The sequence below is a fragment of the Sinocyclocheilus anshuiensis genome, unplaced genomic scaffold, assembly GCF_001515605.1.
Source record: "Sinocyclocheilus anshuiensis isolate Anshui unplaced genomic scaffold, SAMN03320099.WGS_v1.1 scaffold949, whole genome shotgun sequence".
NCBI classification, from domain to species: domain Eukaryota; kingdom Metazoa; phylum Chordata; class Actinopteri; order Cypriniformes; family Cyprinidae; genus Sinocyclocheilus; species Sinocyclocheilus anshuiensis.
In genome coordinates, this window is record NW_015554135.1 from 342,738 (window position 1) to 356,998 (window position 14,261).

At 37.3% G+C, this 14,261-nt stretch overlaps 1 protein-coding gene across 2 annotated transcripts in view; it reads left to right on the top strand.

Annotated features, from left to right (window-relative positions):
* The window catches only part of LOC107670374 (UPF0606 protein KIAA1549), a 56,412-nt gene that overhangs the window by 26,746 nt on the left and 15,405 nt on the right, over positions 1-14,261 (top strand). For both annotated transcript variants that reach the window (XM_016462951.1, XM_016462952.1), the window contains 9 exons: positions 2,908-5,043; positions 5,252-5,340; positions 6,424-6,592; positions 6,695-6,825; positions 7,680-7,869; positions 8,144-8,203; positions 8,549-8,694; positions 11,901-12,078; positions 13,149-13,333. In XM_016462951.1, coding sequence (XP_016318437.1) covers positions 2,908-5,043; positions 5,252-5,340; positions 6,424-6,592; positions 6,695-6,825; positions 7,680-7,869; positions 8,144-8,203; positions 8,549-8,694; positions 11,901-12,078; positions 13,149-13,333 — 3,284 coding nt within the window. The remainder of the gene's footprint in view (positions 1-2,907; positions 5,044-5,251; positions 5,341-6,423; positions 6,593-6,694; positions 6,826-7,679; positions 7,870-8,143; positions 8,204-8,548; positions 8,695-11,900; positions 12,079-13,148; positions 13,334-14,261) is intronic.

Below are 14,261 nucleotides of genomic sequence, written 5' to 3' on the forward strand. Positions count from 1 at the left end.
AATGCTGGGTTAAATATAACCCAGCGCTGGGTTATATTTAACCCAGCATTTTTTTAGAGTGTATATAAACTGTTAAAATATATGTTAACAAACATATATATATATATATATATATATATATATATATATATATATCAGTCTGGCGACTAAACCAAAAAATTTACAAGCCAATGGCGATTCAATTGCCAAGGTGTTCGTAGAGGGCTGCTTAAGGTTACGTAATAAGGAATTTAAAGCTACTAAATCCTAGCTATTATGCAAACATTTGCATGCAACTTAAAACAGAAAAATCAAAGTAAAGATCACTTGTGAACAGAATATTTATTGTATATTACAGTCAATGTGTAGTTTTGTCAAATTAATGTCAAAATGTGAATCTATTATTTAGTTAGTGTGTATTTTTGACTAGGGCTGTCGCGATTCGTCGATTTTATTCGACTATTTGATTTTTTAAATCCTCGACTTCATTTTGCTCACGTCAACTAACCAGCAAAATACCGGAAGTGGCGCATTTCACAGACGAGAATGTATAAAACACATTATTAGTCTGTTTTCCAAGGCTGCATGATATATTAAACCTATTTAAAAATCATAATTAAGCATAATGGTGAATTCACAAACGCTACGATTTAATTAAATAATTATATGAGATGCAATTCTAATACAGTATATGCACTTTAATTATTTACATGCGTGTAGGTTAATTACGTGCGTCACACAGTGGCTCCGTTCACAGCTTGTGCCAAGTCGTTTAACTCTCTGAATATCATCGGTTACGTTAACAACCAGTCGCCTGCGCCATCTAGAGTTTCATGACTGAACTATATATTTCATTTTAGTTTTTTATTTCAGTCAAGGCAGCATTCTTAAGTTTTTCATCTGATATTTATATTTTATATTATTTTATTTTAGGTTTATTGCAATGAAAACCTTTTTTTAATAGTTTTAGTTTTAGTTAACAATAACAACGCTGAGTGTCAGTGTTCATGGTGCTTTACCTAAGACTTTTCCTCACTGTCATTGTTAAGGTCTAACGGTTTCTCTTTTCTTCTGTTTCTCTGTTTAGTTGATCATCTGTTTTACACAGCTGCCTGCTTTATAGGGGCTTCAAACACTTGGCCCAGAGCATTGCAGTGAGTAATGCAGCCTCATAGACTATCAAAGAAGTATGAAGAAGCCCAAACACAGAGCATATTGACCTGATTAATGTAGCATAAGATGTTGTTTCTTTTGCGCATTGCTGTTGTGTTTTATATTTGATAAAGTCAATCACATAATTAATGCCAAAAAGCAGTTTCTTATTTGCTGCTTCACTGTTGTCACAGATTTTTTTTTTTTGCTGCTTTTCATCATCTTTAAAGTGGTCAATGGACTTAGCTGACACTATGGAACTTTCTCTAATGCTGTTTCTTTTGATGACAGAGCCAGAGTTTTATATGAAGTCATGTTCTCCCTTACATCCATGTCTTATTTTCCTTCTTGGGGGGAACAGAAGTCTAAATATAGAATTGTGGGTTAACAAGAATTTTGTATGAAGTCCATGTGTCGGGGGAGATTCTTCAGAAAGCTGAGTTATGTCAGTTATTGCTGAGTCACAAATGTGATGTGTAATCTCTTTTGATCCTTGAGCTGCATTGAATGTTATTTGTTGCAGATGACTGGCTGTTCCTGTATTAGCATTTGAATATTGAATTCAGTTTTGTCTTTTATTTTTATGGTTATTTTGATAAATAATAAGGTAAATAATAGCATATGCATTGACCTAGTTTCTCATTGATCAATGCCACCTTGCAAGTCCTCCTAATATGATATTATATTGATATCTTGGTCATGAAATGTTATATTATTTGGTTTGTGAGAGAATAGTGCATCTGTGTTTTGGCATGACATTTGCGATCATGTATTGAAGTATTTACCTTACAATACTGTGAAAAGATAAGTAGGTCTAAATCCATAAAGTGCACCACTTTGCACAATGACCAATTTGGTTTTAGTTACATCATTCCTCCTCAAAATAAATGAGGAGGAATAATTTACCTAACCTCTTCAGGGAAAACTAATCTCATCCGAATAGGGCATGAGACTGTTTTGCTCACTTATGCTTCATTAAGAAGCTTCTCACCTTTGCCCTTCCATCCTTCATCTCTGAATGGGTCATTTCATTACTGTGCAGCTGCTTCTGAATACCAAGCCAAACACTGCCAGCTTTTAGGCCCAACCTCCGCACCCACCGTAAAAAGCAGTGCAAATGGAAAGTTTATAAAACGTGTAGTGGAATATAAACCAGACAAGCTGATACTGCTTTCAGGAATCCTTCTTGAAAGTAGCACTCTTAATTATTTAAATACTCTCCTGTTTCGTGGCCTTGGCACATTTCAAACCTCCTTCACATGTGTGAGATTGTAACATTTCGAACTATGCAAGAGAAAAAGCCTTGAAGCATCTGTTTGCAATGGCATGATGAAAGTCCTCAGAACTCAAACTGTTTGATGTAACTGTGTGAAATAACGTCCAGTGATCTTTCTCTGCATCTGTATTTTACTCTGCTGTTTACTGGTGTGGCTTGATTGACTTAATTTGTTGACATTAATCAGTCAAGAATCAGTCAAAATCAGTATTTCTCCCAATTACTTAAACTTATTGGTTCAAAGGGTGAATAGAGAAGTGTTAAAGGCTTGCACAAAGAGTTTGTGGTAGTTTGTTACAGCAGTGTCTAACTATAGCTGTATACAACTAAATTAATAAACCTTCCATATGTATAATTACAAATATTAAATTACAATGATTAGGTTGATAATGTGCATTGCTTTGTGCATTTAGCTGTTTTCCACATAGTTGTTGCAATTTTTTCAGTTTGCATTAGATAATTTCATTTATTTGGTTTTACTGTCTTTGTGTCTCCCTTAGTCTGGCCTTTGGAGGCTCCGAACATGCCAAATAAGTTTTCAGTGGAAGTGCTACGTAATGCATCCTCCGCCTCGTCTGGATTTTCTCTTTCACCTAGTTTGGATCCATCCAAAGCAACAGAGAGTTACAATCACAATGTTAACACTGGATCGGTATTCACTTACTCCCTGAACTCTGTCACAAGCCCAGAGCCTCTTGCCACACCTCCTTTAAAAGTCCTAAAGTCTGGAGAGGGAGTTGGACATACCCGCAGAGGTTCCTCCAGACAGCCTCGACAACTAAATTCTCCAGTGCCTACCTCCCATAATGTGCCCTTATCTTGGTTTGCTATCAGCCCAGCTACCCAAATATCACAGGCTACAGGTTCATCTGTGCCGTCTAGCTTGCCTTCAGTTGGACAAGATTCTCCGTACGAGCCTCCTGTTCTTTCCCCTCAAACGCAGTATGGGACGGTGGGAGTCAGTGACTCTGAGGTTCCTTTTGGAGACCGATTGGAACCATCCAGTAGAAACCAAGACCTCCAGTTACAGCCCAGCCATGACCCAAACACCCAGATAGGCTATCAGCCATTGGAACCAAGTAATGTTGTACACCATCAAATGACTTCAGTGTCTGTCGAGCCAACTCTGGGCCCACCTGAAGACTTTTTCCCAACCAACACCATGGATGAGGACTATGGTTCTGGAGATTACCTAGAAACAATGTCCTTCATGGGATCTGAAGGCAACGACTATTCACTGGTTAGCAATTTACCCTCTGATACGTATGACTTTGAGGACTCAAATTCCGAGACCTATGACACCACGTTCCCCACAAGAATGGTGATGTCATTTTCCAGCAAACATTTGTATCCTTCATCTATCAGTGTTACTAATTCTTTCTCCAGCAAACTTGTTGAAAGTTCCAGTTTTAATAGCAATTCAACCTCGAATGGAGCCACCACTGACTTAACCGAACACGTAACAACCTTTCAGAATTTTACAACTGTTGTGCCCTTTACCATGTCAAGAACTCCAGTTTTCAGCAATATTTTGACATCAGACCTTGGCCACACCATTTCTCCATCTCTTCCAACCATCCAGCCAACCAGAATCCATTCTTTACCCATTCTCCCGACAACTTCAGATGTCTCAAACCAGAACCAGTCTGTCAACGAGAGCTCAGAGTTGGCATCTGACTGGGCAGGCACTGTTACAGTACAACCCACTGATGTTCTTTTACCAGATATGAACAGTTTAGAGTACTACACCATCCAGTTGACCAAGGACAATGGTAGCTTGCCAGAGCCCACTGCCAATCAGACGGCCTCTAGTGTTTTCTCTTTCATTCCGGTTGGCACCACACATATTGTGAGCACTAGAACCTACACCATTGACCCAAGTTACATGCTAACAACTTTGTTTGATGAAGATCTACAGCCTACAGGTAACAGTTCCTGGGCTGAGGAATCCTCAACGGATATCTCTGGATTTGAGCCTTTTAACACCACTATCTTAGATCCCTCTGAAGTTAGACCGAGTTTAACAGATACTACAGTGCCATATTTAAAGCCGTCATTTACACCGACACCCTCAATAGACCCTTTAACTTCGATGGGAGATATAAACTCAACTACTGATTGGGCTACCACACCTTTTATAGCATACAACACTTCATTATTGGTGACAACCCCACCTGACAAGGAACCAGATGGCATGTCTTCTGTTAATGACAGCCAATGGATTATCACCTCACTCTCATCAGAGACCTTCTTTCCTAGTAGTGTACTTCCCACTGTTTTAGTAACCACCTCTGTCAGTGTTTCTGAATACCCAACTGACTCAACCTTCAACATCACCTCCACCCCTCCTGCAACAGAGATGGCTGATGAAGGATTCGTGTCTGGAACAACATCTGACACCATGGTTACTGATAACGATAACACCACACCAATCGGTAGCCTTACAACCACGTCCTCCCCAGGATTACATAATGACACCACTGTCAAGCCTTTCACTATCATAAGCTCCAACAACACAACAGTGACTTCCGTGAATGATACATCAGTTACAACCCTATCCACAACCCCTCCAACAACCACTATCCGGAAGTATCTCTGCAACATCACTAAACCTGACACCTACTTGATCAGAGTTGGTAAGACATAACGAAAATAATTTTGCTGCACATTTTTAGACCAGAAAGGTGTTCATATCTATTTTTTAGGGTCAGTGTGCAACTCAATCCATAAAGCACTGATGCACCTTAAGCAATAGTTGGATTAGCAAGCATGATTTTATAGTAATATATTTTAATATTGAAGGCTCCAAGAATAACGTTAAGCCTGATATTTGCTCTGTTTTAGGGTTTCCTCCAGGGTCCACTGCTGGATATGCCAAAGCCAAAGTCAGAGAGATTCTCAAAGCAGAGTATAACCGCTCTGTGGAGCTACAGGTACTGCGGCTATGTAATGAATAGGTTTATGTTTTTCTCCTCTTTTTTTGTTCTTTTCTTTATTGATTTAAAGCGGTGACAGCAATTCTACTTAATCTAAAATGATTTTAAACAATATTATATAATTACAATTATAAATACCTTTATTATAGCTAGTTTTCTTTAATTGCTAGATTATGGAATATTTGTACTTTTAAAAATGTATTTGTTATTCTACAGCAACGTTTAATTGCAAAAACCAAAAGCTACAAGTTTTTAATGATGAAAAGGCATCTAAAAATATACATTTTAACATACAATTTTTTTTAATAAAAAAAAAACATTTAAGTTTCCGTACATATATATTTTGCATATATATATATATATATATATATATATATATATATATATATATATATATTTATATATTTAATTTTGCACATATATATGCATATATTTAATGCATATTTTGGGATATTAAAATGTTACAAAAATGTTAAAATGTTACCAGGATATGGATGGAATATTGCACACACATACAAAATAGTTTTTGCGATATTACTATTTATTGCATAAATTGAATTCACAACTTTGTTGGAAACACTGGTGTGGTATTTAGGTATGTGTACTTTTATTTTTCAGTTTTCCAAGTTTACCTATTGAAATTAACAAGAAAATTGGCTTCTATTCAGGCTGAGAAAGCTGTTGAGAAATTAGGCAGCATTTATTTAAGTTTTTGTTTCTTTTAAGAATTTAACATGATATTGATAGTTTAACCTGCTTAATCTTAGTTTGAACCACAGAAACTTAAAATATGTTTTGTAATCCAGTGTTGTGTCAGTGGAACATATAGATAAAATCATCCCTTCCTGGTTTATCTCTTGGGTCCTCATGAACAAACAACACCTAATTTGGCTAAATGGGAACAAACTGGTTCTTTGCAACTTTCTGCACTTAATACAGTTAGCCGCAACTTTTATAGGCCCACTAAAAGGCTTTTTGATTTTCTCCATGTGCTTGAAAAGGATTTGAAATTGCTATAACAAATATGATGTACATATCCTAGATATCAAATGTTCCTAATAAGCTCTTTGTGTGTTGTAGGTAGTGAAAGCTCCTCCAGACTTTGTGTTTCGTGCTGTGTCTGGTGCAGTGGTTTATACTGCCATATCAGTCATTAATGCCCTGAGAATCTCTGCTCGGACCACCAGCTCCTTTATCAGCGTGTCACCCATCAGTCCTGTACCAGGCCCGCAGTACCATGTACATACAGGTAACTGCAGTGGAAACTTCACATCACAGTTCTTGAATATTCTCTCTGGCATTTAAATTTTGTTGCTATATGACTATATGCTTGTCTTTTGTCTGTCTGCAGTTCTTCAGTTTGTACCCAGCCATGTAGATGTGCGAATGTGTACCTTCAGTGAGCAGGCAGAGAAGGGTCTGATCACAGCCTTAGCTGAAGTTCGCCGACGCTCACAGGAATCCACAAACTTCACTGTGAATGTACGTTGACTGCTTTACCCAGCTTACGATATTAAGAGCTCAGCTGAATTTCAAACACCAAAAACCTGACACTGAACTCCTTCAAATTCTCTTAATTACTGCTTATTTCATTTAGTTTTGCTTAAATTATGCCTTTAGCGTCATACACAATGATGCTATATGATGTAAATATGCCAAATGAGAATTACATTTTAATGTTTTTATCCTTTATCCAGCAAGTTTTTGATTTAGCAAAAAGGAGCATGCTTTTAATTTCGGTTGTGTGATGTGAATTCAAGGCTTGATTGCCTTCAGTGCAGTGGGATTACATCGTCTCCAGTTGTTTGCTCTGATTGGATGAGGAAAGTGCAGGACTGCTCAATTCAACCGTTGTCAAGACAATAAAACTAAAGGCTCTTATTCATTTCATTCACTTACGTTCAGAAAGTGTATGCGCTTTAATAGATCAGTGAGTGTTAATGAAGAGACCTGTGCTGAGAATGTACGAGCTTTCGTGGATTGTGTATGTTTTTATATTAATTAAGATTTTTAATCAGTGTATGTATAATTTGGTGGTATTTTGGTGACTAATTTATTTCATTTTTAAAATATTTTTTTTGTTAAATTTAATTATTTTCTTTCTTTCTTTCTTTCTTTTTTTTAGTAGTTCACATTTTACATTAGATGATTGATTGAAAACCTGAATGTGTTTGGTTTATAAAATTATACAGAAATATGTCTTGTAGAAATATGTCTTTTGGATGTTGCCAATTTCTAAAATCCCTTTCTGGAGAATGAGAATAGTCTAATTAATTCTAATATCTAATTGCTTTAGTTTCACACAATTGTATCTTAGAGACTGAATTGTTTTGTAGATTTTAAACGTCACCATGAGTCCTGTGGACACGGCGGCACAACAGCAGAAGGTTCCAGTGGAGATCACCTTTGCTGTGCGCGATATCCGCGGGTATGTGCCAGGGACAGAGGTGAGCGCCCAGCTTCGACAACTCGGTGTGGTCGAGTACAGCTACTACCTTGGCTACCCTGTATGGCAGATTGCAGAACGTGAGTCCATACACTAATTTCTGTGTAATTACATAAATACACTTGCAAAACAACTGTTATGTACAACAGCTTAAAGTGGTGAAACTGGGTTTTATAGCAGTGTATTTGGTTAGACTTTGGGCACCCACCAGTTTAGCCAAAGTGGTCCATCTACTGGTATTCTAGCTTTTAAACTACCTAGAAATCAGCTTCAGTGAGGTGTGCTGTATGTTAAAATGAAAATGGAATTATATTTGTTCATATTTGATGTTTATTTACTTCTCTGCACTATTAGCTTTCCACTACCCAGAGCTGAACTCAACCCAACTGCTTCGTTCCTCATGGGTTAGAACAGGTACTGACCTGCTGATGTTAAGCTTAACACACTGGGTATTACAAAGTACAATACTGTTTGAAAGTTAGGGGGCAGTATTATAATTTGTTTTTTTGAAGAAGAATTTGGTATTTTATTCAGCAAGGATGCATTCAATTTATCAAAAGTGACAGTAAATACTATTTATCATTTTGATCCGATAACTGCAGCCTTGGTGAGCATCTGAGACTTCTTTCAAAACAAACCAACCCCAACTTTTGAACAGTAGTGTAATGATACTATACCATCAAATGTTCAGTATATTTCTGAGAAACAGAAATGAGCTATTGCAATGCCTTAATGTCATATTTTACATATTGCGTTCAGTGTTGTTGGGAGTGTTGGACCAGCGCGTGAGTGACAAGATCTTCAAGGCTACGATTGAGAGGAGACTGGCTCAGTTGCTGGATGATGCATTGGGTGCGGGACCCCGCTTTAGAAGAGCAACTAGGGTGGGAAACAACAGCGTACAGGTTTGTAAATCATCTGTGTTATGTGACCTTATATTTTCTGTTCTTGCTTTCCACACATGAGCTCATTGGATTCATTTATAGAGCTCTTCCTGTGTGCATGTCTAATGCCTCTCTGGATTCTTAATCAGTCACTGTCTTTGTGGTGCATCCCCACACCTGCTCTCCCCCCGCACATCATCATTCAGGGACAAGGAGTATCCATGGCAACACCCTCCTATTCATCCCTGGCCTGCGGAGCCACTCAAAAACAACCATTTCACCCCTGTCGGCCGTTGGCGCGTCATACTCCAGCTGCAATCTCAGATAAATTATTGAACACGGCTTGCAGACAGCTAGAGTGATTCTTAAACCGTTAATTGCTTGTTCTGCCTACATAGAGAAGATTTTTCCGTTTCATAGTGACCTGACTGCAGACTAGCTGACCTTGTGGTTTTCAAGTGGGCTCAGTTGCTGGGTGATGCATTGGGTGCGGGGCCCCGCTTTAGAAGAGCAACTAGGGTGGGAAACAACAGCGTACAGGTTTGTAAATCATCGGTGTTATGTGACCTTATATTTTCTGTTCTTGCTTTCCACACATGAGCTCATTGGATTCATTTATAGAGCTCTTCCTGTGTGCATGTCTAATGCCTCTCTGGATTCTTAATCAGTCACTGTCTTTGTGGTGCATCCCCACACCTGCTCTCCCCCCGCACATCATCATTCAGGGACAAGGAGTATCCATGGCAACACCCTCCTATTCATCCCTGGCCTGCGGAGCCACTCAAAAACAACCATTTCACCCCTGTCGGCCGTTGGCGCGTCATACTCCAGCTGCAATCTCAGATAAATTATTGAACACGGCTTGCAGACAGCTAGAGTGATTCTTAAACCGTTAATTGCTTGTTCTGCCTACATAGAGAAGATTTTTCCGTTTCATAGTGACCTGACTGCAGACTAGCTGACCTTGTGGTTTTCAAGTGACTTGTGTTGATAAAGTTGTAGTCTGTTAATAACTGCTAATTAACTGAGAATGAATGCAGCTGTGTTCATGATGCTCAGTGATGTCATTTCTAATTTTAGAGAGGTGATGAATTCTGGAATATCTCGCAAGGACTCTTAAGTGAATGAAGGCTGACAACAGTCTGATAAGCTTGGATGTATTTGGATGTTATAACGACATTGTGTAGCCGTCCTCTGTTCTGTTTCTCATAAAGCACCCTGAGGTAGCAGCACTTTCAAAATGAGCTTTTAACGTCCCTGGCCAGTGAGGGTTCACTACTCTGGGCTCGAGTAGGTCGAGCTCAGGTGAAGCCCACACATTGCAAGGCTCTTTTTCCACCCCAATAACCCTAGAGACTAGAAACATTTATTAGACTCGTCTTTTAGACCCTCGGTCTCTGAAAGTCTTTTTGGGTTTTTGTCAGAAAGACATTTAAATTTTAAGAAGCTAGTTGTAGCCTGTTCAGAGTTCTTCTGATTCATGTGTTTGCGTGTTAGGAACAATTAGTATTTGCATATTTGGAATTAAAAGTTAAAGGAATAATAAAATAATAATAATAAAAAATAATAATAATAATTCAGGTTTAAACCTGTATGACTTTTTTTCTTCTGTGGAACATTTAAGGTGAATGTCTGAAAAATAGCTACTCTAATTATATGCAAGTGAAAGCAAACTGGGGCTGCTAAGCTCTAAAAGCACCATAAAAGTAACATAAATGTGGTTTATGCCAGTGTTGTTTTAGTATTGTTTATATACTGTTGTAGTGTTTTTTTAAGATTTGAATTAGCTTATATTTTTATATTTTCAGTTTTCCTTTTTTAAGTTTAAGTTTTAGTAATTTAATGTGCTTTTGTCATTAGTTTTTTAGAACTATTTCTATTTAGCTTGAGTTTTAGTCATTTTAGTACTTTAACTTAAGTACTTCAAAATAGCTTGAACTAATTTTCAGTTATTTTAAATTTTCATTTAAGTTTTTTTTTTATCTAATATTAATATTTTATTTCATTATTTCAATTCAACCATTTTTAATAGTTTAGTTTTAGTAAACAATAACAACACTGCTTTATACACTGAATGAGTATTCTTTTTGTGGGGAACAGACAAAAATGTAAGACATTCTTCACTGAAAATCTTGCTATGTTCGTGAGAGATCATTCAATTAAAGGAGTCTTATTATGCTTTTTCACTTTTTCAACTTTAGTTTGTCTGTAATGTTGCTGTTTGAGCATAAAAAAGATCTGCAAAGTTACAAAGCTCAAAGTCCAATTCAAAAGGAGATATTTTATTTAACAGAAATCACTTTTCAAAAACTACAACGAACGACTCGTTTGGACTACAACGCATATTTTCCGGGATTTGTGATATCACAAATGTCGACGAATGGGACGAGACCTGGTTGAGCTGCACTAGAGAAGGCAACGAGTGTTATCACTATGTCGGAGACACGCTAGCTTTCTCAAAGCAGACGAACTTAGAGTGATTACAATCATCCGGGTTTAAATCACACTCAAATTGATTTGATTTTGACGCAATATTTACACTGAAGCTCGCAGCAGGCGGCTATGGTAAGGGGCATGACATTTCCCGACCAGGCGCCGAGTGGTGCCAATCACAACACACACTGGCCCAGCTAACCAATCACAGCACATTTCGTATTTCAGAAGGCGGGCCTTCATTTAATACAGGAACTATTCGAGCCGTTCATGCCAGACTGGGGAGAGAGGTATTGTAATAATGTAAAATATGTGAAAAATAATGTGTTTTTTCGAAAAACCTAGTATGAGAGCCTGTTCTAGTACACCCCAAAACAAAATCAAGACTTTGTAACAGAGCATAATAGGACCCCTTTAATCAGTTGATTAATTCTCAAAGTGTGTCTGAATGATTCTTTCATAAATTGGACTGATCCAAATCCAAAATCTAAAATGAAAAGAATGTATCTCTATAAACTGCTACAGAGAGTCTGAGAATGTTTTGCAATACATTGCATTTTTTTTAAAGGCTAGGTCAAAATTTTAGATTGAGCAACTTCAGATGCCAAATGACACATTTTTTTGCATCTGTCTGAATAGTTTTAGTGGATGTATTTGTTTATTATTGAATATTTTGCCTCAGTGTTGTTTAATAGAATTGAAGCTGCTTTTAAACCATATTTAAAAGTGCAAAAAAGACATTGCAGTGAATTGAATTGTACATTTAATTTGCACAATTTTGTAACTTTGTTCAGATTGTACAGACCACTCCTCTTGTGGGCCCTGACAGCCCTCTGGAGATTATCTACTTTGTGGAAGGAGCTAACGGACAGAGACTTCCCGCCGCAACCACAGCCAACATGCTCAACAGTCTTGATGTGCAGCATGCAGCGATCATCATGGGATACCGCATCCAGGGCATATTAGCACAGCGTGAGCATCCAGACTTGTAATACTTTCAGTTGAAAAAGATCCATGGGAGAGAAACTAAATAACATAACATTGCAATGAACCAAGACAGTAAAAAACAATGATGAAATGATCATTGAAATGATCCTGATTGATGGTAACATAGCAGGCAGTGGTTTTTGTGGTAGCATTCTTTATTTCTACTGCTCTAAACATCTAAGAGGTGAGTTCAGATAGCGAGACATCTCGAGGGCTCTGCCTTTTTATGTAACATTTATATGTGGCAGGCTTACAACTGCATCACCCACAGCATAAACATTAGATTCATTAGACTAAATTTAGTAGCTTCCTGTTGTGTAACATCTTAGACCTTTGAATTTTAGCTCAAATCTCCAATTACAGTGAACTAAAAAACAGGATATTGTTTTTTGTAAACAAAACATGTTTAGCGAACACCATAGAATGTGTGGAATTTTATATTTGCATTCAAAATATATGCAAATAATCATTTTAAATGACGTTTGAGCCGTTTTAGATATTTAATTGTGCATGCTGTTTCATTATCAAATGCTTAATTAAAGTTCATCTTTAAAAAATGTAGTAACACTAACTGTAAGATTTTTTTATTTTCAAGAAATTAATACTTTTATTTAGTAAGTAGTATGCATTATAGTAAAGACGTACAATGTTGTGAAATTAAAATGTATCATAGGTGCCCACAAAAATTAATATAGCACAACTAATGTTAATAAAATTTAATATATCACAAAAATTAAAATAGCACCTGTTTTCAACATTGAAGAAGACTGGAGTAATGACTGCTGAAAGTTCAGCTTTGCCATCACAGGAAAAAATTAATTTTTAAAAATGTATTCAAATAGAAAACATTTATTTTAAATTGTAATGATATTTCGCAATAGTACTGTTTTTACTGTACTTTTGTGCAAATAAATATAGCCTTGATGAGCATAAGTGACTTTTCGTGAATCTTTCTTTTTCATAAGTGAAAGATTTAAGAGGTTTTTTTTAACATTAGTGTACATATTGTGCTTAGTCACAGATATTTATACTTCTTTACCCCTGTGTATGTTCAGCTGTGGAAAAACAGGCCTCACCTCCCTCAGACACAGAGAAGACCAACACGTGGATAATCGTAGGAGTGGTGGTCCCCGTGGTGGTGGTCGTCATTATAATAACTATACTGTACTGGAAACTCTGCCGCACTGACAAACTGGAATTCCAGCCAGACACCATGAGCACCGTCCAACAAAGACAGAAGGTGAGAGACAGAAAATGCTGTGCAATGACTCAAATGTAATGAAATGTTTTCTGGGATCCTGAAGCACTGTTTCTCATGAGATTTCTTCTTTCTTTCTAATGTAATGTTCAACTGTAGGCCATGTTGTCATTTTGTTTTGTTTAGTTTTCATGCCTGCTGATGTGTCAGTAATATTGCTAATCAGTCGGTGGGCTCCTGTGAGTCTGAGCTGCTTATCTCGTCTCTCAGAGTGATTTCAATGACTCTGTAGCCGGATGCTTGCCAGCTTTGAAAGATCAGAATTAGGGGATGTGTTTTTTAGTTGGCTATCCACTAATCTACCTATTTACACTCACAGTTATTCTTGGCATTGAGAAGGCTGATTCATTCAGCCAATCAGTTCGTTTAGACAGTTCATTTCAATGATGCTATTCAGTCATTCGTTGAGTCATGAGTCAACCGTTCCATGAAGTCACTGCGTCAGGTTTGTAGTGAAATAAATGTTTATCTATTCTATCTAATGTTTATCTCTTAACTAATTTTTCCAGTATTTTTATGGGTTGTGTTTAGGCATGAGCAGTGTTGCCAAGTCCGGTGTTTTCCCGTGGACTACTTTATCACTGTTTCATGTCCGCAGATTGAAGCGACCCCAATAATGTGATATTTAGCTCCTGGAATGCAAATTTAACCAGGGGAACCCCTCGAAACGTGGTTGGTTTGGGCTAGTTTTGAGTAGCAATTGGGCGGGTTTTGTTGTGAAAACCTGGCAACCCTGGGCATGAGCTAAGCTACATATTTTCAAAACTGACTAATGAGTGGGTTTTCTGAACGAGTCAGTCTTAAGAAAGTGTAGTTAGTGTTGAAGAGATGTGATGCAGTGGCCACATTTTTTTTTTAATTATAAATTTCATACTTGTTAAATGACTAGCCAATCATTTGCCCATATATA